This window comes from Delphinus delphis, chromosome 2, assembly GCF_949987515.2.
Source record: "Delphinus delphis chromosome 2, mDelDel1.2, whole genome shotgun sequence".
Lineage (NCBI taxonomy): Eukaryota > Metazoa > Chordata > Mammalia > Artiodactyla > Delphinidae > Delphinus > Delphinus delphis.
In genome coordinates this window covers 154,902,340-154,926,583 of record NC_082684.1, presented here as the reverse complement: position 1 = coordinate 154,926,583, position 24,244 = coordinate 154,902,340, and the positions used below count along the sequence as shown (strand labels likewise).

General features: G+C 49.1%; 1 protein-coding gene across 2 annotated transcripts; it reads right to left on the bottom strand.

Annotated features, from left to right (window-relative positions):
• Positions 1-4,526: 4,526 nt before the first annotated feature.
• GATA3 (GATA binding protein 3) lies at positions 4,527-23,820 on the bottom strand. Of its 2 annotated transcripts, none has more exons than XM_060006027.1 (5): positions 23,194-23,820; positions 20,241-20,777; positions 15,063-15,208; positions 10,420-10,545; positions 4,527-6,316 (listed from the first exon to the last, which is right to left on the bottom strand). In XM_060006027.1, exons 1-5 carry the CDS (start codon positions 23,432-23,434, stop codon positions 6,032-6,034), a joined length of 1,335 nt encoding a protein of 444 aa, XP_059862010.1. In that variant the 5' UTR covers positions 23,435-23,820; the 3' UTR covers positions 4,527-6,031. The 2 variants fall into 2 exon arrangements, with proteins under 2 accessions (XP_059862010.1, XP_059862011.1); XM_060006028.1 differs by having other exon boundaries at positions 15,063-15,205.
• Between the last annotated feature and the right edge of the window lie 424 nt (positions 23,821-24,244).

The window sequence follows — 24,244 nt, the reverse complement described above, 5'->3', positions numbered from 1 at the left end:
GCTGGCTGCCCCTCACGGGGCTAAGCCCCCATCGGGGGGCCCGCTGTGCACCCAGGGGGTTCCGTCTCAGCAAACCCCCTCACCAGATGTGTGACCTTGGGTGTTCCTCAGCCTCTCCACCCTACCTTTTTCTCTTCCATAAAATGAGGAGGATACTCTTCTCACTGGACTTGGCTTTTCTGGGAAGCGGGCTTTGGAAGCCCTGAGCACCGTGCCTTCCATACAGGGTGTGTGCAACACAAAGGCAGCTCTCATTTCTCTGTGGTTTGACGGGCCCTGGGCCTTGGTAGGGAGCCAGTGTGTACTATAGCCTGCAGGCCACGTTCTCACCCTCGTTCCTCTCATCGTCCAGTCCACGTGAGTCCCGAGGGCCAGACAGAACAAGTGACCAGCCCCCCTGTCCTTCTGGGAGGCCCCCATGGTTCCAGGCCGCTGTCAGTGGTCCTCGGGTCTTCAGAAGAGTGAACGCAATGGGTTGACCGCTGGGAAGCTGGGTATTCTCTGAAGGAGGCCGAGCTTAAGGCCACCAGGGAGCCCTGAAAAGTTCCAGGTGAAGGACAGGGGGCTTCATGCACTCACCTCTCAAGTTCACAGAAGACAGGTCCGCTCTGGGCCTGCCGTGGAGAACTCGGCAGGATTTCTGACTCAATGTCACAGGCTGTCAACGAGGGAGTCCAGGCAGCTTCAGCTCAGAGCTGGCAGTGACCGTGGACGGGGCTGCGGCCGAGGAAGCTGCTGTGTTCAGAGACGCCTGCTTTACAAGACGCCCAGCAGCTGTCCTGTCCAGCTGTTAGAGGCCAGCCCGACAAAGGGGGGGAGCAAACCTCCCAATACCAAGAAGGAGAGGGTGGCTGCATTCACCGGGTGGATTTTACTTAACGACCCCTCCCAATTCATAAGCTGGAGTTGTAATGACCCCCCAAAAGCACACGCTGTACCCAAGCCCCCGCTCCACCAGCCCCATACCTGGGGCCACCAGATTCAAAAAACGATTCCAGACCAACTATTCAAAAGACTGGACCACACACGGCCCATTCAACAGCATCCCCCCCAAATCTTGTTTCTTCTGCTTCTTTAAAATAAAAAAATGGGAAAAAAGTAAAACTTAACTTTAAAAATTTGAGGGGTATTCTACAAGTTTGGTTAAGAAGTATTAACTAATCCTATAATGAGAAAAAAGCAAACAAAATAACAAAGAAAATAGCAAAACTTTCATTTTCTGGAAATGTCCACTGGCCTCTCCTCCAAAAAAGTTAGACCAGATTGGCTGATGTCTTGGTCGACTACCTGGTAGTCTGGGCATCGAGCCGACCCCATCCGGATCCTTCTGCAGGGGGGTCCCCATCAGGTCAATGCACTGAATTAGGAGCCGGTGCCAGGGGCTGGTTTGCCCTGTCACCACACGGCATCCCTCATTTGCACAAGGCTGGGCCCACAGCTGCTTCCCTAGGAATCAGCGGCTCCCCTCCAGGTATTTGCAGGCCTTGGGACTGCTGCTGGGCCCGGGCAGCATGGCGGAGTGCTTTGCACTGCACGCCTTTTGTTTAGCCTGAGACAGGGAGGGTGCCCGCTCTCCAAATCCCCACTCCAAACTGTGCACACAGACATGACAGGGGATTGAAAAAGCGCACCGCAAACAATGTGTCTAATGTACCAGGATCCCCTGCAAAGAAGGTCAAGGGTGACGGAGGAACAGCCCAGAGAAACCGGAATCCGGACAGAGCACCCCAAAAGGAACAGCTCTGGGGGAACATTGATCTATTTCCTCTGCTGATCCTCCTCTCCTGAGAGAGAGAGAGAGAACGCAAGGAAAAAGAAAGGCTGGACGCTGGCTATCTCCCTAGAATGGGCTATAAGCAATTCAGGCAGACTTTCTTTACACAATGGATGAGTGAAATATGAATCACACTGCCAACATCAGCAGGACAAGCAAGTCCTGTGTGTTCCGCTCAAGAGGGGCCTGGACACATTGCGGAAAGAGCAGGGAATCCGCAGGCTGGGACACTAACTCCTGTCCCAGGGTGACAGTCACAAAATACAAGTTAATTTGTGTTTTGCAAGATAGTACTAAGGGCAGATGAGAGTGGGACGACCCCAGCCCATCTGGAACCTCATTACAGCCTGCTCAAGATTCTAACCAGGGCTGTGAGGACGTCTTTCCTAATAAAGGGTGTTCTCCAAAAGAAGTTTAAAAATCCAATGGAATCATGGCATTTTTCTTCTCGCATGGGTCTTAGACAGCATGTCTTCTAATGATGTAAAGAGCCCACCCCCAGAGAAATCAAACAAAAGTCCCCAGATAACCCTGTTTGTTAGTGGTACAGCCAGGAATAAAAACCCAAGTTCCAAGACTCCTAAGACAGTGGTGGTCAGACGTTTCAGATGATCAGTGAATTTCTCTGAATTCTGGGGTTTTCCCTTTATTGGGTTTTTGCAAAGAAGTGCAGACAAGTCCCAGTCTGAGGGTGTGTTCACACCAACATGAGAAAGATGGAATAAGCGAAAATGAAAATGTTTTTCAGAAGCTCATTTCATTTGAAAGTGCAGAAAGGGGTTAGTGTATTACTCAGCTATTTTGGATCATGGTTAAAATTTCTGCTCTGTGGATAAAACAATAAAATGCTATCGTTCAAAGGTTGTCTTTTTGTGATTTTTAAATTTTTAATTAAAAAAAAATTTTTTAATCTCTGCTTAGCTTGGCAATGGAAGGGAATTTCTCTACAGAGGAGTCAGTAATGCCTACTGTCCAGGAAGGATCACAAGAATGGTTTGAGGATTTGGGGTGGATTTGGGGTTGAGGACAGGGGGATAGTACACAGAAGAACGTGGAATCATAATGCTTCTAAATCTCTGAAAGGTCAGTGGGACAATTCACCATTGTGAGGAACATATCAGATGTGGGAAATGGATGGCATTTGAGTTTCTGAGTTTGAATTTTGTGAACAGGTGTTTTACTGAATTCGGATCCGACATGCATTACCTGGGAAGGATTTGCTCCTTTCACACAGTTTCTAGACTTAGGAAATACTAAAATGATGTCCTGCGATGAGGACTCAGCTTTAAAAATAATTCTAAACGCTTAAAAAATGGTTTAGAAAATAGACATTGCTCTCAGAAGGCAGGTTCTGAGTGTCCCCACTTGTGTCACACCTTCTGCTTGCATGGAGACCAACCCAGGGGCCCAACCTCGCCACAGTTCACGTTGTTTTTTTCAAAGGGGAATAACCTGTAAATGTCACCAGACTGAGACACTGGAACCTTGGTTTCTCTATTTCCTAATCTGCTTTTTTTTAATTAAAAAAAAAAAAGTTTTTAAATGGACTTCAACCTAGATCCTCAAAGGTATTATGTGTTGCATCAATGAAAGAAGTGTTTTCGTTCAGAATTTTTACATCACGAACGTCCATAAATGGCAAAACTGTTCAACAGCTATGTAGTTTGTTTTTTTTCTATTATGTTGGCTTTTAAAATGTTTTTAAGAAATATTCCAAATCTTCACATATATTCCCATGGATGTGCTAAGTGCAGCTATTTCAAAAGCGAGGCAGAAGAGATGGAAAATTAATCAGGCGTACAATTTACTCAAGAATATTGGAGCAGCATTTTAGATCTACAATCTTGTTGTTTTTCTAGAGGAAACCCTCTCTCCTGTGGCTGTTCTAGTGTGTCTTTTTTCTTTTAAGTGAAGAAAAAAAGAAAGAACAAAACTATTGAAGCCATGAAAACATATGATAACATTCGAAAGGACAAACTGGAGAATAGTTACATAGTTGTTTTAAAATCTTTTGCGTCATCCTCCAAAAATATCTTAGAATGTAAAATCCACGTACAGAATGATAAAATGGCATTTGTCTGAGGCAGGAATAGGATCAAACGTACCACTATCGCTATAGCACCTAAAACAAAATGTAGCTGGAGTGTTGAGTTTGGGATTTTGCTACGTGTGCCCCCCACCCCTGCCCGCCCTTCTCCTACCCCCAAGAATGTCAAGAATTTGAACTCCTGTTCTTAAGGTGAAAGGGCATTCACTCAAATCTGTATGAAGGAAAAAAGTGGCAAATCCTGAAACATTGGAACTCTCCAGTAACAGCGCCCAAGTTTAAGATGGCAACAGACGACCACTGCCTTGGGTGTTTCACAAGTAACCAGAAACCGCATCCGAATTAGGAGCCAGTCAGATCTTCATTTGCATCTCAGTAATCCTCTACTTCTTTATTTCAACATTGAGCTTTAGGCTTGAAATATTTGCTAAGAAAGCAGAGAGGCGATTAACAGAGATTTTTCAGATGTGTGCCAGCGTTACACATTCTGTCAACAGAGTAAAAGGAAACTATACAGCGTAGGTTACAAAATGGTTATTTCATGTTTCGCAAACATTCCAATCAACCCTTCACGGTGATGTTATTCAATTCAACAGTAGAAAAGCAAAACAGACGTGAAGCCCAGCTCCTTTCCATCTTGCAGAGATCCAGCAACTGCAAATTCGCCCGAGAATCCGCCGAGATTTCCCAACGAGGAAATCTTCCTGTTTCTCCTGCTAGAAGATCGTCTCCTTGAGGCTAGACAAGGAGGAGGGAACGGCAGCTCAGAGAGGACCACAGAACCTACTCCAGCCTGGGCATGCCTTCCTCTGGGCTGCATCCCATAAGCCCCAAAGATCCCCAGTTTCCCAAATGAACTGATGTTGACTATCTGGGGTTTGCCTTATCTCCTAGTGAATAACTGAACAACTTTGGGCTTTGTTATTTTGTTTTGTTTTGTTTCAACTCCTTTTGCTTCAATTAGCTAGAGCTACCAGATTTTAGAAGAGCTTGGCCGCCACTCTTGATACCATGTTATGTGGTTGTTTTTAAATCTTTTAACTTATTATCTTTTTATATTATTATTCCAACAGACTGCATGAAAGGCAGTGATCACTAACACAGAACACAACAGGGGCTAACATTCAGCCCGGTTGCTCTCAGAACCCGGGCTGTCGGGCCCGAGCCGCTGACATGCACGCGGGTAGCTCATACACTGCTACCCTCATAGCACAGGCTGCAGGAGAAGTGACAAAGGACAGATGCTCTTGTACCCTTAGAAGCTATTTAATAAATATCATTGAGGAACAAAAAGGAAAAACAAAATCAGCCCTGTGGAGCACAACCGCCTTAGGTCAACTGAACGTCATCTAGTTTATTCAACCAAAAATTGAGAGAGAAGGAAAATATTAAAACGGAAACACACACACACAAAAAAAGCAGTTCTTAACACTAGCAGGAAATAAATTTGTACAACCATTCAGTCTGTATAATATGATGAAATAAATCTACAACTTCTCTTACTTTGGTGCTTTGAATTATACATACAAACGACAATTACAGGGACTTGTTCACAAAGCATGGAGGCCTAGGAAAGTCTAACTGAACCCTCCATGGCAATCTGGGAGTGTAACGCGTTGCCCGGAGTGATAGAATTTCCTACGCAGAGGCCCACAGCTTTGAACGAATGATTCGCCTACAACATTTTTCTTTTTTTTTTTCCTTTTTTTTTTTTTTTTCTTTTAATGCATCAAACTGTGACCAGGAAAAGGAAACAAAACTGGTAGTTTGTCCATTTGGATATCAGAACTAGTTTCTTCTTAATTTCCACACTTTATTTTCTTCCATCGTCCTTAAAATGCATGGCGTCCTTCGTGCCTTCCTGACAGAGGCAATAAAGTCTTCTTCTTCCAATGTACAGTATTTCTTACAATATAAGTTATATGCAATGTTTAGCGATTTTTTTTTTTCACAGCACTAGAGAGACCCTGTTCAATAGGGAATATGAGTCTGAATGGCTTATTCACAAATGGTATCCAGATTCAGGGAGTGAGAACACAGACACCACAGCGGGCTCCTCTGTCCAAGTGGCAAACATCGTGTTGCTTTCTGCCTGCAAAAACATATAGATCCATCGGGTTTCGGTTTCATGATACTGCTCCTGCAAAAATGCACGTAGAAGGGGCTGGAGGGACTCTCTCCTGGAGATCTTTGAGCATCGAGCAGGGACCCTAACCCATGGCGGTGACCATACTGGAAGGGTGGTGAGGTCCGAAGGAGAGGCTGGAGGGCGGGTGCATCGGCGTGGGCGTGGTCAGCATGTGGCTGGAGTGGCTGAAGGGTGAGATGTGACTGAGGGAAGACATGTGTCTGGAGAGGGCGGCAGGGTTGAACGAGCTGCTCTTGGGGAAGTCCTCCAGCGTGTCGTGCACCTTTTTGCACTTTTTGGATTTGCTAGACATTTTTCGGTTTCTGGTCTGGATGCCTTCCTTCTTCATAGTCAGGGGTCTGTTAATCTAAACAGAGATCAATTTTTTTTTTTTTTTTTACTTTATTTGGCTGGCTCTGAAATAGTGCAGACTTTCACACCCCAACCCGGGTTCCTCTGACTGCCCCAGATCGGGGATCTGCTTTCAGGAGGCCCCTTCCTCCCCACCTTCCTGCCTCCTTCCCAGGGACCCAGAGTCCTGGAGGCTAGGCTTCTGCGGCGGGGGTCTGTCAGCCTCTATCAATTTCAGAAACCCAGAGGCCATAGGTAAGGTGTTCCAAGCAGGGCTTATTCATTACATTCATCTGCACCAATCATTTGGGGGAAAGTTTGCCTCAGGGAACTTTCTGTCTCCAAGGACATATTCTAGAGACCCACCCAAGATGGTTGTATTTCTCTGCTAACTGAAATATAATAATAACTTGTCTTCTTCCATTAGAATGACCTTAGACTACTTCATGAGCATGGAGGCAATGGAGGGGTTTTCAAGGGGGGAAATAATATCTTGTCTACTGGTCCAAAATCTGTGTTAGGACTGTGCAAGGCAATCGATCTTAAGTGTCTGTCTCTGCCTTGAGAAGCTAGGACTGCTTCCCTCTTCAAAGTCATGTCTGGTTGTCTCTCTTCTGACGAACTTCTCTAAACAAGAGGTGCTGTAAAATCTTCCCCTGAAATGTGTAAGTTCTGGGGTCATAATTTAATACAAAGTGTCTTTCCGAAACATAAGCTCTTGCCCACGTCACAGCCACGGTGATGACTGAAAGTTGCAATTTCTACCTGGTCCTGACTATCCACTTCTTACTAGACAAACAGCGAAACAACCAATCCACGAGAATTTAATATCCACTTACGGGGTACAAAGCTAGCCTGAAAGCACTCTCCTCCTAAAAATCAAAGACCAGGCCTGAAGTTGAGTAAAGAGACAGAGGCAAGCGCTAGTCTTCCGTCCCGTCCCCGTCCCCGGGGCAGCAGACCATCGCTCTCTTTCTGATAAGCCTCATGTGTTTTGTTTTGAATACACATTTGTTTTAGGGGGGTGGGGAGAAGAATCAAGAGAGGGGACTTGACAAAGCAAACTGAGGTCATTCCCCACGAGGAGTCAGAATCAGATTGACCTCAATAGCGGCCATCTGCCCTATAGAGCAAACCAACCACACATCTGGCCGTGTTTCTGGGGAAATGGGCAAAGGGACTCAAGAGAGGGAAGGTCAGGGTCTCAGTCACTCCTGACTGCTTGGGAAACAAACAACTCCTTCCTCCAGGGTCCTCAAGGGTGGAGGAAGAGAAGATTTCATGGCTCTAGGACCTGCCTGTTTGCTCCAAAGGCTAGAAAGGGATAGTTAAGGAAGAAAGAATCTAGCAGCCAAGAAGGCCAGGCTCCGACAACACTACTGGTAGCAGCAAACCCACAGCTTCCTGGGCCTGAGCTGGGCCTGAGCTGGAGAGGGGTACAGAACCACTCCGTGGGACAGACACCTGCCTTCCCCCTTGTGCAGGAAGGCCACGTGAGTGACGACAGAGGACCTAAAAGGTCGTTGCCCAAAGAACATCTCAGGGTTCCTTCCTCAAAGTCATAGTCAAGATAAAGATGCAGCCTACAGAGGCGATAGGAATCTACTGTCACATCGAATCTCCCCCAAGATACTGCCTAGACACATGGCTCTTTACGCTGATATCTAGATATACAGAGCCAGGTATCTAAATATAATATCTAGTTACACAGATAGACACACAAAGCCAGATAACTAGTCGCAACACTGATACTGAGATAGGTAGTTATCTACACACCTAGATAAGAAAACAGGAACTAACTTAGGCCGTGCATGGTATCTCGATGGGCAGAACAAAACACAACAAGAGGAGAATGTTAATAGATTATTATCTCTTATTGTTAAATACACAACAAATCCGCCTCCTTCTGTGAATTCTTACTAAACCAGAGAAGGCAGAACCGCTCTGGAGGATGAGCACGTTTCTATCTCCCAGCCACTGGGGCCCAACCATGAAGTCGGGAGCTAATTTAGAATAGGGTGGGAGTGAGGAGTGAAGAAGGTTCCTTGACCTGTCTTTGATTTAATGAGAAATTCGTATTCTTCAGAAACAGATATTTTTTTAGATTGGACACAATTGAGAGCCTATCTCACTGCGGCTGAGTAGTCAAAGGAATTTATAGCTGGTTCGTTTCTCATAATTCCTATACTTCTGTGGAAATAGGAAGGAAGTATATATACACACACAATGCATTACTTTGAACAGAACTTTGGTACATTCTAAAATGAGAAGGTGCTTACTCTCCTCTGTTCCCTATTAGTCCTGAGGTTACTGATCTCCCCGCAAGGCCTTTCGCAATTCAGAAATCCATCCTGGCCCTTCTACTTCATCAGCCATGTTCCTTACTTCTCTGAGTCATCATTTCTTCAAGTAAAAGGGAAATCAAAATAATCTCTGCCCTGTCTACATCATGGGACTCTTTGAGGCTCAAATGTAATCAAGTAACATGAAAGTTCTTTGCAAAACCATACATTACAACCCCCAAATCATTTGATCGGCTGTACCAACCACTGGGTAGCTCATAAACCTGAAAGGCCCCAAATCTTCCAGATTTTAATCACAAATCTGCTTCTCTCCACGGCAGTGAGTAAGGAAATTCCCCAAAGTGAAAACGGGCCTGGGGTTTCATTGCTGATAAATGTACACAGACCACAGTCTGAGGACGTGTGGGAGAGAAACGATGGATTGTAGTAAGAGCCCCGTTCCGTCAGCGCCGGGCCCCTCCTCTCGAGAGCGGACGGCATATGGGCAGGGAGGTGAGTGTTACGGGGGTCCCCAGGAATCAAATCAACTCATTCCCAAGAAGCACAAAAGGACTAGTTGCTGGGGTCACCCTGGGAAGTTCTCCTGTGGTTCAAAAACGCTAACCAAAAAAGCTTCCTCCCCAATTCCCAGGTGTTTTTGGTAAGATGCGTCGACTGTCAGAATGGTTCTGAGCAAAGCCCTCCGCCTTTCCCCATTCGCTCCCAGACATTACCAAAATCAGACTGGTCAAGAGACTTCAGGAGAACCGGACAGAGCCAGAGAGATGATGTGAGAGAGACAGGGAAAGACAGACAGAGACAGACAGACAGAGACAAAATTCTTTCTCTGGGATCAACATAAACTTCTGGCCTCATAAGGGTCATGGCCTGTCAGCCAGAGTTGTTGCAGGGAAAAAAAAAAAAAAAGCTGAAAAATTTTTTTAAAGGTAAACATATTGCAAAATGGGAGGACCCCCAAATTGAAAGATTAAAAATGACACAGCCAAACCCATGTGACTGACTGACAATTATCATTCTGCTAATGTGATCTAGAAGGAGAAAAGCATTCTTTTCCCTGGTAAGGATAACCTCCGTCGGCTGCTTTGCAAGAGTTCCCCTGGTGAGGACAAACTCAGCAGATGAAATCTCTCATCTCGTATCTTTTATTCAGAGAATCCGTTTAAAATTCACCAAGGCTCTTTACCCCTCAGTAACTGAATCGCCCTGAACTCCTGTGCCGTGCATTACAATCCTATTTACCTTTCTCTTTTCACTGGCTCATTCTCTTTTTTTTTTTTTTGCAAAACGTTTAAAAACTCAAGGAAACATCAAAATATGACTGGTGACTTTGGTTTTTCCAAGAGAAAGATTTTTCTCCCCTTAAAAACCCAGACCAGGCCCACCATGCGTACTGTTTCCAGTACAAACTAAGGGGCTGGGTCATCTGCTTCAGAGTCTTCAATCTCAGCAAGGCTACGCTGTGCCGAGTCCCTTCCTACACTGGGTCCTATTGCAGTGCCTTTTCTGAGCCTTGTCATTGGGCGATTCAAATGGATAACCAACAAGGACCTACTGTAGAGCACAGGGAACTCTACTCAGTATTCTGTAATAACCTAGATGGATAAAGAATCTGAAAAAGAATAGATATAGTATAGGTATAACTGAACCACTTTTGCTGTACACCTGAAACTAACACAACATGGTAAATCAACTATACTCCAGTAAAATTCTTTTTTAAAAAACTCAGAAAGGGGACCAGGGAAGGGGGATGCTGGGCACTGGGCCTCATGCGAAGGGGGCCATTCCGGGAGGAGGGGCGGGTCCCCAGGACACTTACATTGTGCAGCTTGTAGTACAGCCCGCAGGCATTGCAGACAGGGTCTCCATTGGCATTTCTTCTCCAGAGAGTCGTGGTTGTGGTTTGACAGTTTGCACAGGACGTACCTGCCCTTCTTGCTGCTGACTGGGGAGCGGGAAGAGAGGGGAGGATAAAAATCAAAACAAGTGTTAAATGGGTTTGCAGAGCTACGGAGACCAACTCAAAAAAAATTATCACTGAAATCAAAACTAGCAAGTGGCCCACATGAAAGTAATAAAGATCCCCAAAACCTGCATCTAGAAGAAACATGAAGCCACTCCACTGGCATAGGAGCAGGTCAGACCATAGTCCGGTGGTCAGCACATAGCCTGCTGTCCCCTGGGGAAGGATTCGGGAGGATGAGAAAGCCGACATCACCTCACCGACATAACGAGCCCCCCTCCCTCCCCCCAAAGTTTTCCAGATCTTTCATTTTTATGGGTAGCAATTTTGAATTAACCAGACTCGTTTGGGTACCAGGCTCTCAGTGGCTTCCTCTGCCAGGCCTACAGGCGGTCTTTTTCAAGAGCAACTGCCCAGAAAAGCAGTTCTCAACAAGGATACTGGTCATCACAATAGACCAACAGCCAAGGAAGAACAAACCCAAGCATCAGAAGCGCTTTCTAGATCCCAAATCAAGAAACGCTGGATGATAAGGAGGGCAGAGTGCTGACAGAATGAGAGAACGTCTGCGCACGTGTGGCTGGCACCCACGGGCTGGGCCACGGAGAAAGCACCAAGCCAGACATCCTAACTGAACAAGACCTCAGCCAACTTGCAGGCATCCTAACTGTGCACGGCCCACGCTTTCAGATTTGGTCACTCGTGGTGACAGCCATCTTCAGGTGGCTTTCAGTTAGTGAGACAAACTGAGAGGAACAAGGAATTTTGCAATCCACCAGGAACACTGGCCCCGCTCCTAACTTCATTTCATTTCACCCTCTTGAAAGTAGGTGCTTCCTATCTGCTGTTCACAGAGCAAAATGGTTACAGGTCAGATGTCAGCCCCAAGCTGAATTTTCATTATTTGATTGTGTCACTGCCCTCATTTCCTTTAAAAGGGAGATTTTTCTTTCACTTTTTGACGCACTTAAATGTAGAAGGGGACTATTTCCTATGTCCATACGTTAAAAAAGAAAACTTAAGCTCAAAAACTTTTGAAAGGAAATGAGGTTGGGTCACTTGTAACCATATATCTCTCATCTCCTCACACCCCCTTGCAACATAAAAAGAAAATTTCAACTGCAAAATTATTTCGGTCCCTGGGACTCAAAGATATTATCAAAGGCAAGAGAAGGAGTAAGAATTCAGCTGGTGGGCTTCCCTGGTGGCACAGTGGTTGAGAGTCCGCCTGCCGATGCAGGGGACACGGGTTCGTGCCCCGGTCTGGGAAGATGCCACATGCCGCGGAGTGGCTGGGCCCGTGAGCCATGGCCGCTGAGCCTGCGCGTCCGGAGCCTGTGCTCCGCAACGGGAGAGGCCACAACAGTGAGAGGCCCGCGTACCGCAAAAAAAAAAAAAAAGAATTCATCTGGTCTTTATCTGTGATCAAGAAAACTCTGGCATGGTTATGAAAGCACAGAACGAAAGGACAGGGATCAGGGTGTGCTTTTCCCTCAGTATTTTATCCAGCAAGAAGTTGGGCCAAACACCCGAAGAGGTCAGATGTTGAAAACCCACTGGCAATTCTGAATGAACCAAGCTGATTCCTTTCCTTTCAAAGCTACTCAATTGTTCCACAGAGATGCTGCCCCTTCCCACAGGTTTAAATAGCAGAGCTGTGGCTTTTTTCATTTGTTTGTTTGTTTTTAGTAATTCTTAGTTTCTGCGTCCTGAGGAACTAGAAAGGAAAAACAGCTCTTCTCCCTCATAACTGAGAAGGTTCTACTTTTGAGTTGTCCATTTGGAAAATAATTCACCGCAGTCCAAGGGTGCTGTCTCTTATCCCCACATGCCTCTGGTCCACCTGCCTTTATGAAACGTGATAATTTAAGACTTAACCATTGCTCTTGTGTACTCTTGGGAGGAAAACGATATATGAAATTGGTGCTTAAGGATTTTGACAACTACATGATCATGTGATTATTATTATAGTCCTGGACTGGTCTTCCCCCTTTAAAAGAAATACCTGGATATAACAGACTAATATCTACGCAAGTGCCGGATTTCCCGGCCCAACAACTGAGAAGGGATGGTACAAGTGCTCAATGCCAACCGATAAAATAAGAGTTCCAAATAACCACGCTCATGGTGCAGCCCTTTGCAGTGTATTGAAGGTAACATGAATCCAAACAGGCTTAGACTTTATGAGGATTTATACAGAACCTCTAAAAGTCACAGTTTGGGTCACTAGCAGAAGACAAAGTACATTAATAAAGCAAGCTAGTTGTGAGACTTATGAAAATCTTGCAACACTAGGAAAACAATTCTATGGGTCTTCCCTTCTATTTCCTGCACGAGTTCATTCAGTGTTAGATATGCATCTATGGAAGAGCTGACTACACAGAGCGGGCAGGCGGGGTGGTCTTCAGCAAGTCTGCAAGTGTGCAAAAGCAGCAAACTGGAGAGACAGAGCAGGGAAGGAGGAACAGGAAATATAGGAAAGAACAAAAAGAAAGTTCTAGATATTCAGAAGTCAAATATATCTAAGGGCTAAAAAGATACGTATATATATCCTGAATGGGCCCCGAGTATCTCTCTGGAGCATGTGAATTCTATGGAACTAAAAATAAAAAAACACCCGGAAGAGATGAGTAAGAAAGAGAAGGCAGCTTCACATGTGATGGCGAAGAAACTCTAGAATTAAAAGTAATTATTACTCAGAGTTCTAGAGATTTCTTATGAAAGGTGAATGAAGACAAAATTATGTAGAATGCAAGTCCAGCCCTCCTGTACAATCTACCCAGACAGAAGAAACCCCAAGAAAATGTCAAATGTACTCTTGCTTATCAACCAGACAACTACGGGGTCAGACACTTCACTGCTCTCTTTTTCCTTCTTTACTTTTACATTAAAAAAAAAAAAAGTCCAATTATAATGGTACCATGACTTATTTTAACAAGAAGTTTTTTGTTGTTAGTTTTCTTTCTTTTGTTTTCCTTTCCTTTTCTTTTTTTTCTCTTTTTTTTTTTTTTTTTTTCTCCTAAGGCCAGGTTTTGAGTGATTCAGAACATTCTTTTGTGGTGCGATCATATTCATTCTGTGCTAACATCTCCAGCCATTTTTTTTTTTTTCAAACACGTCTTGTTCTGATACGTTCAAACATCTTGATGTTTAAGTTGGGGAAGCTGAGTTGTTGTTTATGAGTTATCTCCAGAGCTCAGATATCCGGCAGCTTTTTCCTAGGAAGTTAGCTTTGCACATGAGAGAAAGGAAAAAAAAAAAGTACCAAAGAGCATGGGGACAAGTCGGGGGAAGGTTGAGAGAGCTGGAGAAAGGGGCAAAGATCAGAAAGAATAAAGCCTAGAGACCTAGGATTGCCAAAAATTAAAGTCACGTGGGCGCTGCCATCCCTAGAGAGATTTTCCTTCTTCTGAAGAGGATGTGAAAGGTGTTGATTTGCACTAACATCGGATGGAGAAGACAAATAATTCTTTAAAAAGAATGCAGAGGATTTGGGAAGGGTCCACCTTAGAATCTGAGGGATGCGGCTTCATCCATTAATTTGCATGGGGAAATTCCCCTCCTCCCCTCTCTACTTGGTGAATCACCACAAAAAGCATTTTGATCTCTTGACTGTGGTTACAGTTATCATTTGCCAAGCCTGCTTTTATTTGTCTGTTACATACACTTGCTATTCAATCTGGCCTGAGATTCCAAAGACAAGTTTGCAAATGAACCTCTCAGGCTAGTTTTCCTTATAAATGCTTGCCAGGGCCAGGTTTTCTCAAGTATTCCTAGGGGTCAAGAGGTTTAAGAAGGGGACAAAGAGGGGGGAGAGAGGAAACTATCACCCGACCGGCAGGAGTTCAAAGGGAAAATAAGACCAGACACTAGGGGAGACCAAGAAGCAGGACAGGAATCGCACAGTTCTCCCCGCAGGAATTACCTGTGGCAATTCCTCAATTCTTCGGACCAAGGAAGAAGAAAAACTCCACTGAGCCCAATGGCCGCTGTTTGTGAAATTCAGTTAATTAGCCCTGGCCCATGAGATCTCATCCGTGTCACTAAGGCAACCCTGAGACTGTAATTACTTCCTAGGAGCCCACTTGTATGACTTCAGAAACAAGTTCTGGGTGGCACCTGGGACACTCCATCCCCGTACTGAATTCCTCTGTGAAACCGTGACTATCAATGCATCTTAAATCAGTCACCCTGGTCCTGTGAAAGCAATCATTCTATCAGTGAAGACGTTTAAGATTTGATAACCCAGAAGTGAGCATCCTTAAAAATGTGATAAGTGACTTAAGAACCATGGAGGGGGAGAAAGGCGGGGGCGGGGGGCCCTTTCTGTATATGTAATTTGCAAAAAAGAAAACAAAGAAGAAAAAAGAAAACTATCCCAAGCGAGCTGATTTTGAGCCGTCCTGCCAATTTCCAGCAGAAGCCCTTCTTCCTGAAGAGAGGAACTTAAAGACACAAAACGGAGAGTGTCGGGCCAATGCTTCCCTAGGACAACTCACCAGCCTTCGCTTGGGTTTGATGAGGGGCCGGTTCTGTCCGTTCATCTTGTGGTAGAGCCCACAGGCGTTGCACAGGTAATGCCCTGTTCCATCTCGACGCCACAGCGGGGTGGACGTTGCCCCACAGTTCACACACTCCCTGCCTTCTGAAAACAAGATCACACATAAGTCACTTATGGAAGGAAGACACACAGAAAAGCTGTCAGCAGAATTAGGCAATGAAAGTTCAATGGAGAACTTCTTCTCTATCTCTTTTTTCCTCTTTTGGGGAACTTGCCCAGCTCCCTTGAAGGTGGCTCCTGAGTTGAAAAGAGTTACTGTGTGACACTTTCATGGCCTAACCATTCCCCGTGGACACACACACACACAGCTCCCAGCCCAAGAAACAGCACAGGAATCAGTAGCAGCAGAACCTCGTCCTGGGCCTGCCTGACTTGACGGGGAAGGTCAGGCAGAGCCAAGGAGGAAGGCGAATTTCAACTTGAAACAGTTCCCTGAGAAAACCCTGAGCCCCCGTCGATGGCGAAAGCACAACATTCCATTCGCTTCCCTCGGACGAAAACAAAGATGATCCATTATCGTCACCAGCTCTGTCTATGCGGATTGATTAAATAATGAAGATTACGATGGGGCCAAAGGAGAGATTCATCGATAGCTAGATGGAGAAACAGATAATCAACAGATGAACAGATGGATCAATCGGCTGATTGATTTTAGCACCGAGGGCCTTAGATTTTACTTCCAATAAAACTGTAAGATGTCCCCGGCTGGCAAGAAATAGATGAAGACCCAGCAGGGTCCACTCATTCATTCCCCCATCATCTTTTTTACTCTCTAGAAAAAACCCAAGGTTTTCTGTGGTTTTCCAGCCACTGAGACCCCAGTCTGAAGGTTGGAGGGAAACGCAGAGCAATCTGGAAGGCGAGGAAGCTGGAGATGGGGAGGGAGGGAAACAGAACGAGGGGAAGCGCTGGGAGGGGCAGAGTCAGGAGAAGGGGCCAGTTTATGGGGGGAGGGCAGGGGGGAGGCCCTTGGGTTGTGGCTCATTAACCAAGACTTGCCTGCAGTCGCTCTTTTTCCAAAAAAAACAAACAAACAAAATCAACAGAAAACCGGCCAGGCCGGGTTGAAACAGCACTCACTCCCGGGGCTGGAGAGTGACGGGGACCCACCTCGAGAGCGAAAGCCCCGGGAGAGAATCCCTCCAGATACCATTTTAGGAGGAGGGGAGTTTGCTCACAGAGTTCTTCTCAACTTCCCCGAGAGGAAGAAGGACAGGACGGTTTCTGGGAGAACCTGCCCCGCTCCTGGGGGGCCTCGTTCTCCTGGCGAGGACGCACCAGCCTCACTGCCAACCGAGAGGGACCCAGGAGGAGCCCCCAACCCCGCAGGGCCAGTGGCTTCAGCAGAGCTGGTGCCCCCCAGAAGAGGAGTCAGGAAAGGGTCTTTAGGGTGCTGGGAAGGGGCTCGGGGATGGTAGGGGAGAAAGATGAGCCCCTACCAGTTGTTTTAAGAGATTAATCAGCTGACCCCAAGCTACCAGGAAGACGGGGTGGAGGAAGGGAACCCGCAGGCAGGACGCTTGGGAATCTTGACTCCCCACGAGGAGGGCAAGGCCAGCCCAGGGCCCGGGGACCCCCAGACCAAGTATGAGGGTGGCAAGGAATTTACACCCCTGAGCCTGGGCTTTTCTCCAGGGACAGGCTCTCAAAAAAAAAAAAAAAAAAGTTAAGGAGTTGAGAGATTTCAATTTCTTGCTCCAAATTCCAAAAGTTCTTAACCCGGGGTCTACAGAGAGCCTTCCAAGCACCCCTGAGATTATCCACAGAAATGTGGCCCTCATGGGCCAGGAGCATTTGCTAGGCATCCAGCAGCTCTGAGTAGGCTCTGGGCTGAATCACATCCAGGTTCCTCTGCTTTGGGGTCACAAGCCTTCGGGACGTGGCTGCTGAAGGTGGGAGAGGCACGGGGGGAGGAGAGGGCGAGTGGGTGAGGAGGTGTGGCCGCAGGCATAGCCAGGGCCCCCGCAGTGCTCGTGCCCCCGGTGGGCGCTGTGTCAGCCTCTTCTGGGGACACTGGCCAGGCCTGGCACGCTCCCCATCCTGTGCAGACAGGGGCCTCGGGCTCCCAGCCGTTTTGTCCCAGACCTCTGGGGGTTTTCTCGGGCTCCCAGTCCCCTGCATCCCCAGCAGCTCGGGCTGGACTGCCCCGCTCCTGGGCACCTGGGCCAGGGGATCTCCCTGCCTGACACGATTAGTCTGATTTCCTTTCCTTTGTCAGCCAGTGGGGAGAATAACAGCTTCCTTTTCCGAGGGACCTTGAAAGCCAGCAACAGTTGCTTCTCCAGCAATTGCACATTAGAGCAATTTTCTGTCTTGATTCACTCGGCAAGTTTGTGATTGCCTTGCGTGGCTTTTTCTTATTTTATTTTATTTTTTTTCTCTCCTTGTTGCCTCTCATCTGTGACTTCAGCAAACAAGCAGTTTTCCTAACGGGGGCCCTGACTGTCTCCTGCTTTCTTTCTCCTCGCTCACCGCCTGCTGTGAGCTGCTCAGACAGACACCTCGCTCTTAGGTGACAACCACAGCGCCGGGAGGCCTCCTCACGCTCAACAGCCATTTTCAAACACCCCTTGGTCTCCGACTGAAATCCTGAAACTGAGGCCGGACTGAAGGAGTAGGGAGGCTGCAGAGAAAAAGGGGGAGCTGGATGCCCACGGTGGAGGGGGTGGGAGCTAAGAAATGGTCCCCCCCGACACACACACAAAAGGCTTGGTGTCTTGTTTGCAAAGACACATCTCAGCCCGGACAGCCCGGGCGTTAAAAAAGCAATAGGTGCTCTAAACCACAACTCAACCGTTTCTCCAAAATGCGACAACCCTCCCTTCTCTGGGCTCCTCCTTCAGACGATAGCAAAGAAGAGGTTAAAGAAAAAAAAAAAAAAAAAAAACAGAAAAGCAACCACTAAAACCAAGAGAATCCCCTTCTCAGGAATTCCCACTCCTTCCACCCTCTTCACGGAGCCTCGAAACCTGCCCTGCGCGCTCCACGTTCCCGAAAGTCCCAGCTCCCTCGCCGCCCAATTGTGTTGCTCTGGGTTTTTCTGACTGTGAGAAAGGAATAAGGAGGAGGAAGTCAAAAGCCAAATTTAAACCGGCTCCTCTCCTCTCCAAAAAAAATAAAAGAAAATAGGTATACAGGTACCCCTGGTTCTGGTTTAGGGAAACCACAGCCCTCGCCCTCGCCCCTCCCCCCTCCCCAAATGTCCCGGTCTCCAGGGAAGACACAGAAAAGCCAGGCAAACCCGAAGGCAGAAGGTGTGCCCGATGGAGGGGGAGAGATCACATGCGGAAATGAGGGCAGAGGACGAGAGGCATTTGGAAAAGTCACTCTGGCCCCTCCCTACACAAACCACCACCCCAGCCTCAGACACCACGATCTGGCCCCCAACTTCTTAGCCCTACCAGAAAAGAGAACTTTCCCCCAAAAAATCCCACCCCGACTTCAAAATGGACAGGTTGTTCTCTTACTGCCATCAGCCTCGGAGCCCTGATCGAGCCCCCTCCGCCCCGCCCCCGCTTTTGTGAGCAGATCTGTACCCCGCTTCCCGGGGACCCTCCACTCGCCGAGGCAGCCAGGCCACTTTCCTGCCCTGTGCTCCCTTCCTCTTGCTTTCTCTTCAGCTCCACCAGCGAGCCTACCTCCCTCTCCCTCTGCCGACTTTCATGTACTGAACACGCAGGTCTGAGTTTTCTGTCAGCCTAACCGCATCCGGGCTCTATTAAAGTTCCTGGCTCGGGATAAACAATGCAACTGTCGCGTGCAGCAGTCTGAAAATAATTGGATTAGCTAAAACATATCAACTAAATAGAGACAGTCCTGCCCAGGCAGTCGGAGTGAATGTCACCCTGGAAAAAAACCCTGGAAACTGATCTCATGGTCACTGGGCACCCAGAGCCCTCCCTCGGAAGTTTTCTAAACCCCGGCTTTGCAGGCTCTGTTTCAAGACTGGTTGTCTCATCCAGCAAAGACAAGTGATTTCCACCACTTCTGTGTATACAGAGTCTCTACAGAGAGAGAGCAGAGGGTACCCAGTTGGGACAGACCAGGACAGAGACTGTCCACCCTGAAATGGACACCCCCAAGGAGACATGCCAATCTTCCCCAAACCATCTCAAAAAATACAGTGAAATCTCATCTCAGAGACTCCCCGACTCTGCTTCAGCTGCTTCGACATTGGTGGTGGATTATTTTATTTTTAAAGCAGAAATACTTTGTGCGGGCTTTCCTGTTTCTTTTCATGCCAGCCTCTACACCAAGAGAATAAAGCTGGGGTGTGCTTTTCTGAGAGAAGATGGGCAGAGGAAGCAGAGACACACCTGGGCAATCTTTTTCCATCCTTCCTAACCCCTCTGGCTTCAGATCAGTCGGGGAGTAGCTCGTAAGACGCCTTCCTTCCCTGCCTGAGCTCCCAGCACTGGAAGATACTGCAGTTAACTAGCCCTTCTGACTTCCACTGAACTGCCTCCCCAGGGCAGAGCCCACCTCTCTACCCAGAAGTCAGGATGGGAGACTTCTTTTCCACGCAGAGAATGTGTGTCCTGTCTTTGCCACGGTCCCGCCCCCGGCGAAAAATATACACACGCTTTATTTATACATGTCTGTGTAAAGGGCTGTCCTCTGGTGACTGTATGACCCCCTCTGAGCTGAGCGGAGGAGAACGGTCAAGATGCAGAGGCCAGGGGGGTCAGAGGAGGGACCTGTGTTTGTTTGGGTTTCAGGAGGTTTCGTTTTTAGCACTAAACACTAAAGATGTATTCCCTCCCCTTCCATTTGCGCTTGGAAACTGACTAAAGGTTACTGCCAGCACCCAGAAGTTCCCTGGCAGGACAGGCAGGAGATGGGGGTTTGTTTTTGTTTGTCTTTTTCCTTCCCCAGCTCTTGCGGGTGGCTTTTTAAATCAGATCTCACTTGCCCTCTGCTCTGAAGACAGGAATGAGAGAGGACACACCTCATTCTTTCCCCACTGGAAGAATGGGAAGATATTAAATCTTTGAAGGGTCTGAACGGCCACCCAGCCCCCGGGAGGGGCTGGAGAGCACGCTCTAGTCCCTGTCCCGGATTTTGGAGCAGGGAGGGGGGCGAGGGGAAAGGTCTCGAGGGGAGAGAACGTTCCTACCTGTGCTGGATCTGGCCTTGGGCCTCGACTTGCATCCGAAGCCAGTGGGGGAGCCCCCGAGCAGGCTGCTGGGCGGGAAGAGTCCGGAGCTGTACTCGGGAACGTAGGGCGGGTAGGTGGTGATGGGGTGGTGGGCTGAGGCCGCCGCCCCTCCCAGGGTGGTCATGCTGCTGCGGGGATGCGCCGACTCGAGCTTCATGCTGTCAGGCAGAGGCACCTGGTACTTGATGCACTCCTTCTCGTCCTGGCGGCCCGAGCCGGCTGAGCCCGGGGTGGACAGGGACGGGTCCGGGGAGACGTCCTTCGGCGGGGTGGGTGGAAAGGTGAAGAGGTGCGGGCTGGAGTGGCCCGCCGACAGGGACGAGGACGAGGCTGGGGGGTAGACCGACAGGGGCCCCGGGGAGCCGTGGTGGATGGACGTCTTGGAGAAGGGGCTGAGGTTCCAGGGCGAAGCGGTGTGGTGGCTGCCCAGCGCCTTGCCGCCGTCCAGCCAGGGCAGGGATCCGTGCAGCAGAGGCGGCCGGCACACCTGGCTCCCTGCGTGGGTAAAGGCGAAGGCCCGCGAGAGAGACAGGCGAGTGAGAGTAGCCCCCAGAGGCCTTCAGGCACCTGGGCATCCTCCTCCTCCACCCCAGCCTCCCTGGCAAGACAACCCCCACACAGACCGGACCTCACACTCCCCGATCTTGGGGGCCCCAGCAGGACCTGGGCCAACACACCCCCTTCACCCCTATCTCCCCACCAATGTCCCATCAAATCCAGGGAATTAAGGGCCTGCGTCTGACGCCCAAGGGGTGCTGCCGTGGAGCGAGAAGGGCCCTGGCTTCCTTGGCCTCTCCAGACACACTTTCTGAATCACAGCCCTGAGGTCCCTCTCTGGAACCTGACTTGATTTATTGGTTTCCTTCAATGGCCCAGCGGCCCCCAGCCCAGACCTAATCCCAGGCAGCCTGATAAGAGGGTGGGCTGGGAAGGATGAGGGCTGACGGGGTGAGCCACACAACCGCTCAAAGCCAGGAGAACACACGGACCCTAAGAGAGGCCCAGCTGCAGAGCCGGCTCCCCAGGCCCAGAGCAGGGAGACGGCCTGAACGAGAGGAGAGGGAGCATTTTAGGGTTACTTGCACGTAACCCCACTTCACTGCTTGCTCGGAATTGGCCCGGCCTGGAATGGGATTTGCAGGGAAGTGAACCGCTCAGGCTGTCGGAGAAAGTTTCCAAGCCTGGACTCTGGGATGGTACTTCTATCTGCCGTTCTCACCCTCCCAGATCCTACTGGAAAAAAATAAAACGGGCCCATATGCCCCCAGAGTTGTGACTCCACCCGTGCAATACGTGCATTTTCACCTGAGCCCCTGAGACACAAAAAATTCCAGTTTCTGTGTCTATTTCACTCACACACACAGTAAACAGAGCTGTCGTTTGAAATGCAGAGTTTTAAGGCAGCTGTAACTCAGACCAGAAGAGGCTCTGAGAGGGGTAAGTTTAAACGGCAAGTACAAATCCACACACTTATTGATCTTTTAATCCAGTACCTGTCTCAGCGTTTGACATTCTATTTAACCATTAAGAACAATACCGAAACTAAAATCTTAAGAGAAAGGAAGGGGAGGGGAGTCGAGGGGGAAGGAGAGCTCTCCGCACACCAAGGGTCAAGCTTCACATTATGCAGGAAGTAGTATAGTAAATAATATTAAGGCTGCATCTACCGCATTTCCACTTAACTGCTGATCTGCACAGGACAAGAGCAAAGAGCGCCCCAGCCGCAGAAACAATTGTTTGAAACCTGGTGACAGCAGGGAGGAGAACGCCTGCTGCCCTAGGGGCTCTGTCATCGGCCCCAGCCCCGGGATCTAAGTCGGGGAACCAAGGCAGACCTCAACTGAGATGGCCTCACAGCCCCTCTGTCTGAAATGTTGCCATTTCTTCTTTGGGAACATGCTTACAGATGCGAAGCCTTAAAAGCCTTTTCCCACCAACTACATGGGGCTGGGTTTCTCTCTACCATTTCAGAACTCTCCTGAATTCCTCAAGGTGAAGGAGAAAGAAAAAAAGAAAAGAAAGAAAGAAAGAAAAGAAAAGGCAACTGGAATCGCTCCTCCATAAAAGGAGACCCTGATGGATCCCAAATCTTCTTTGGGAGCCTAATGGGTCTGTTGTAGGGCCGAAGGAGACAGCAAGGCAAGAGTTGCGGGGAGCAGGCAATAAGGCAACCAAAAAGTGTAGACGGAGGAAAATTCCGTGCAGCCGGGAATCTAGGAAACCCCAAATGTCTCAAACTTAAGACGGGAGTCTTTCCACCAAAACCCGGTCAAAGCACCAGACTTCCCTTCCTCAGAGCCTAGAGGTAGGAGATGTGTCTAAAAACCAAATGCACTGGCTTTGGGGAAAGGCCGAAACACAGAGGTGGGAATAAATACGTTTCTCTGGCCTTTCTGGAAATGTGCCGGAGAAACATACCGAGGCACGCCGGCAGAAGCCCCAGAGAGAGAACCAGGGGATAACCGGGGGAGCGAAGCCCCTAGAAAGAACCCAGCCCCAGCCAGGTTTAGCCGGCACCGGATGCCCGGTCGGGGGAGCGGTGGCTGGTGGAGGCAGAGGCTCGGCTCCCCGCGCCCGGGATCTCCGAGGCCCCCGAACCAGCGGCCGCGCGGGGAGAGAGGGCTGCAGCGCGGCGCCCGCCAGGTGAGCGCCAGGCCCAGGGGACCGCAGTCGCGCAGAGGCGCCTGCTGCGACTGTTTTGAAAAACAGACTCTCGCGACGATCGAGACGCCTTCCTTGCCCATTTCCGGGACCCAGTTTTTGTTGTTGTTGTCGTTGTTGTTTTAATGAAGCAGCAACGGCACTTGGGGGCTTTGGCCGGGTATCCCCACCCCCCGGTCCCTCCCTGCCTCTCCGACCCGAGAGAGCCGGTACAGCTGGGCGGAGGTCCCCGCACCCGGGGCGGACTCACCGTGGTGGGTCGGAGGGTACCTCTGCACAGTGGCCCTCACCGAGTTTCCGTAGTAGGACGGGACGTGGTTGCCTTGACCGTCGATGTTAAAAAGTACATCCACCTCCTCCGGCAGGGGGTACTGCGCCGGGTCCATGTAGGAGTGGCCGAGGCCTGGGTGGTGCGTGTCCGGATGCTGCCCGTTGAGGACCGCGGGGTGGTGGTGGCTCACCCAGCGCGGCTGGTCCGCCGTCACCTCCATGGCCCCGGCTGCGCTCTCGCCCTCTCGCCGGGCCCGGAACCCGCGCGCTGAGAGGGAGGGCGGTCGGGCTGGGAGGTCGGGGGCTACGAGGCTCTGCAGGTGCTCCTGCCGTCGGAGGGGCGGGGGTCGTTTAAAGATTTGTTTTCAGTTGGGAAATGGGAAAGCTAGGAAGGAAAGGTGAGCAAATCAGATTTTTGTTTTTAAATCTTTGCGGGGTAGTTTAGCGAAAAGAAGAGAAAGAAAAAAGAAATTCCAAAAATTAGATATGGGAGTATAAAGGGGGACCAAATTGTAAAAGGGGGGCGAAGACTGGCTGGAATTCTGCAAGTGAGGCTCCTCTGCACCGGGGGCTACTCGGCGGCTCCAAGACTGAGTCTCTCTCGGGTCACCTGCAAAGGAGAGAAGGGGAGACCTGGATGAGGTCCTAAGTGCTTAGCACCTGAGTTTATGAAGTGGCACCACCTCCCCCCGAGCCGCCCGGCCCCGCGCCCGCGCCCCCGGGACACGCACCCACGACGCACACACGCGCGCACACGCGCACGCCCCCTCCGGAGGTCGGAAAACCGGGAGGCAGCGGGGGACTGAATGACTCCCAAATACATCCCCAGCAGCCCGGCTCTCCCGGGAACCCGGGACTGACTGAGCGGTTCCAACTTGGACGACAACTCCCTCCCTCCAGGGACCCAGGTCCCAGGACCTACTTTCCAGCCTCCAGAAACTCTCCAAAAGAGGAGGGTTGAGTTTCAGTGTTTTAAAGTCCTCCCAAATGGAGAGAGGAAACAAATCAAACTTAAAAAAAAAAAAAAAAAA

Excerpts from the sequence above, each read along its gene's own strand:
- GATA3 (XM_060006027.1), bottom strand. The coding sequence starts at position 23,434 with ATGGAGGTGACGGCGGACCAGCCGCGCTGGGTGAGCCACCACCACCCC. Across the intron at positions 20,778-23,193 it reads GTACCCTCCGACCCACCACG|GGAGCCAGGTGTGCCGGCCG; the intron begins GTGAGTCCGCCC and ends TTACCCACGCAG. Across the intron at positions 10,546-15,062 it reads TCAAACCCAAGCGAAGGCTG|TCAGCAGCAAGAAGGGCAGG; the intron begins GTGAGTTGTCCT and ends CCCGCTCCCCAG.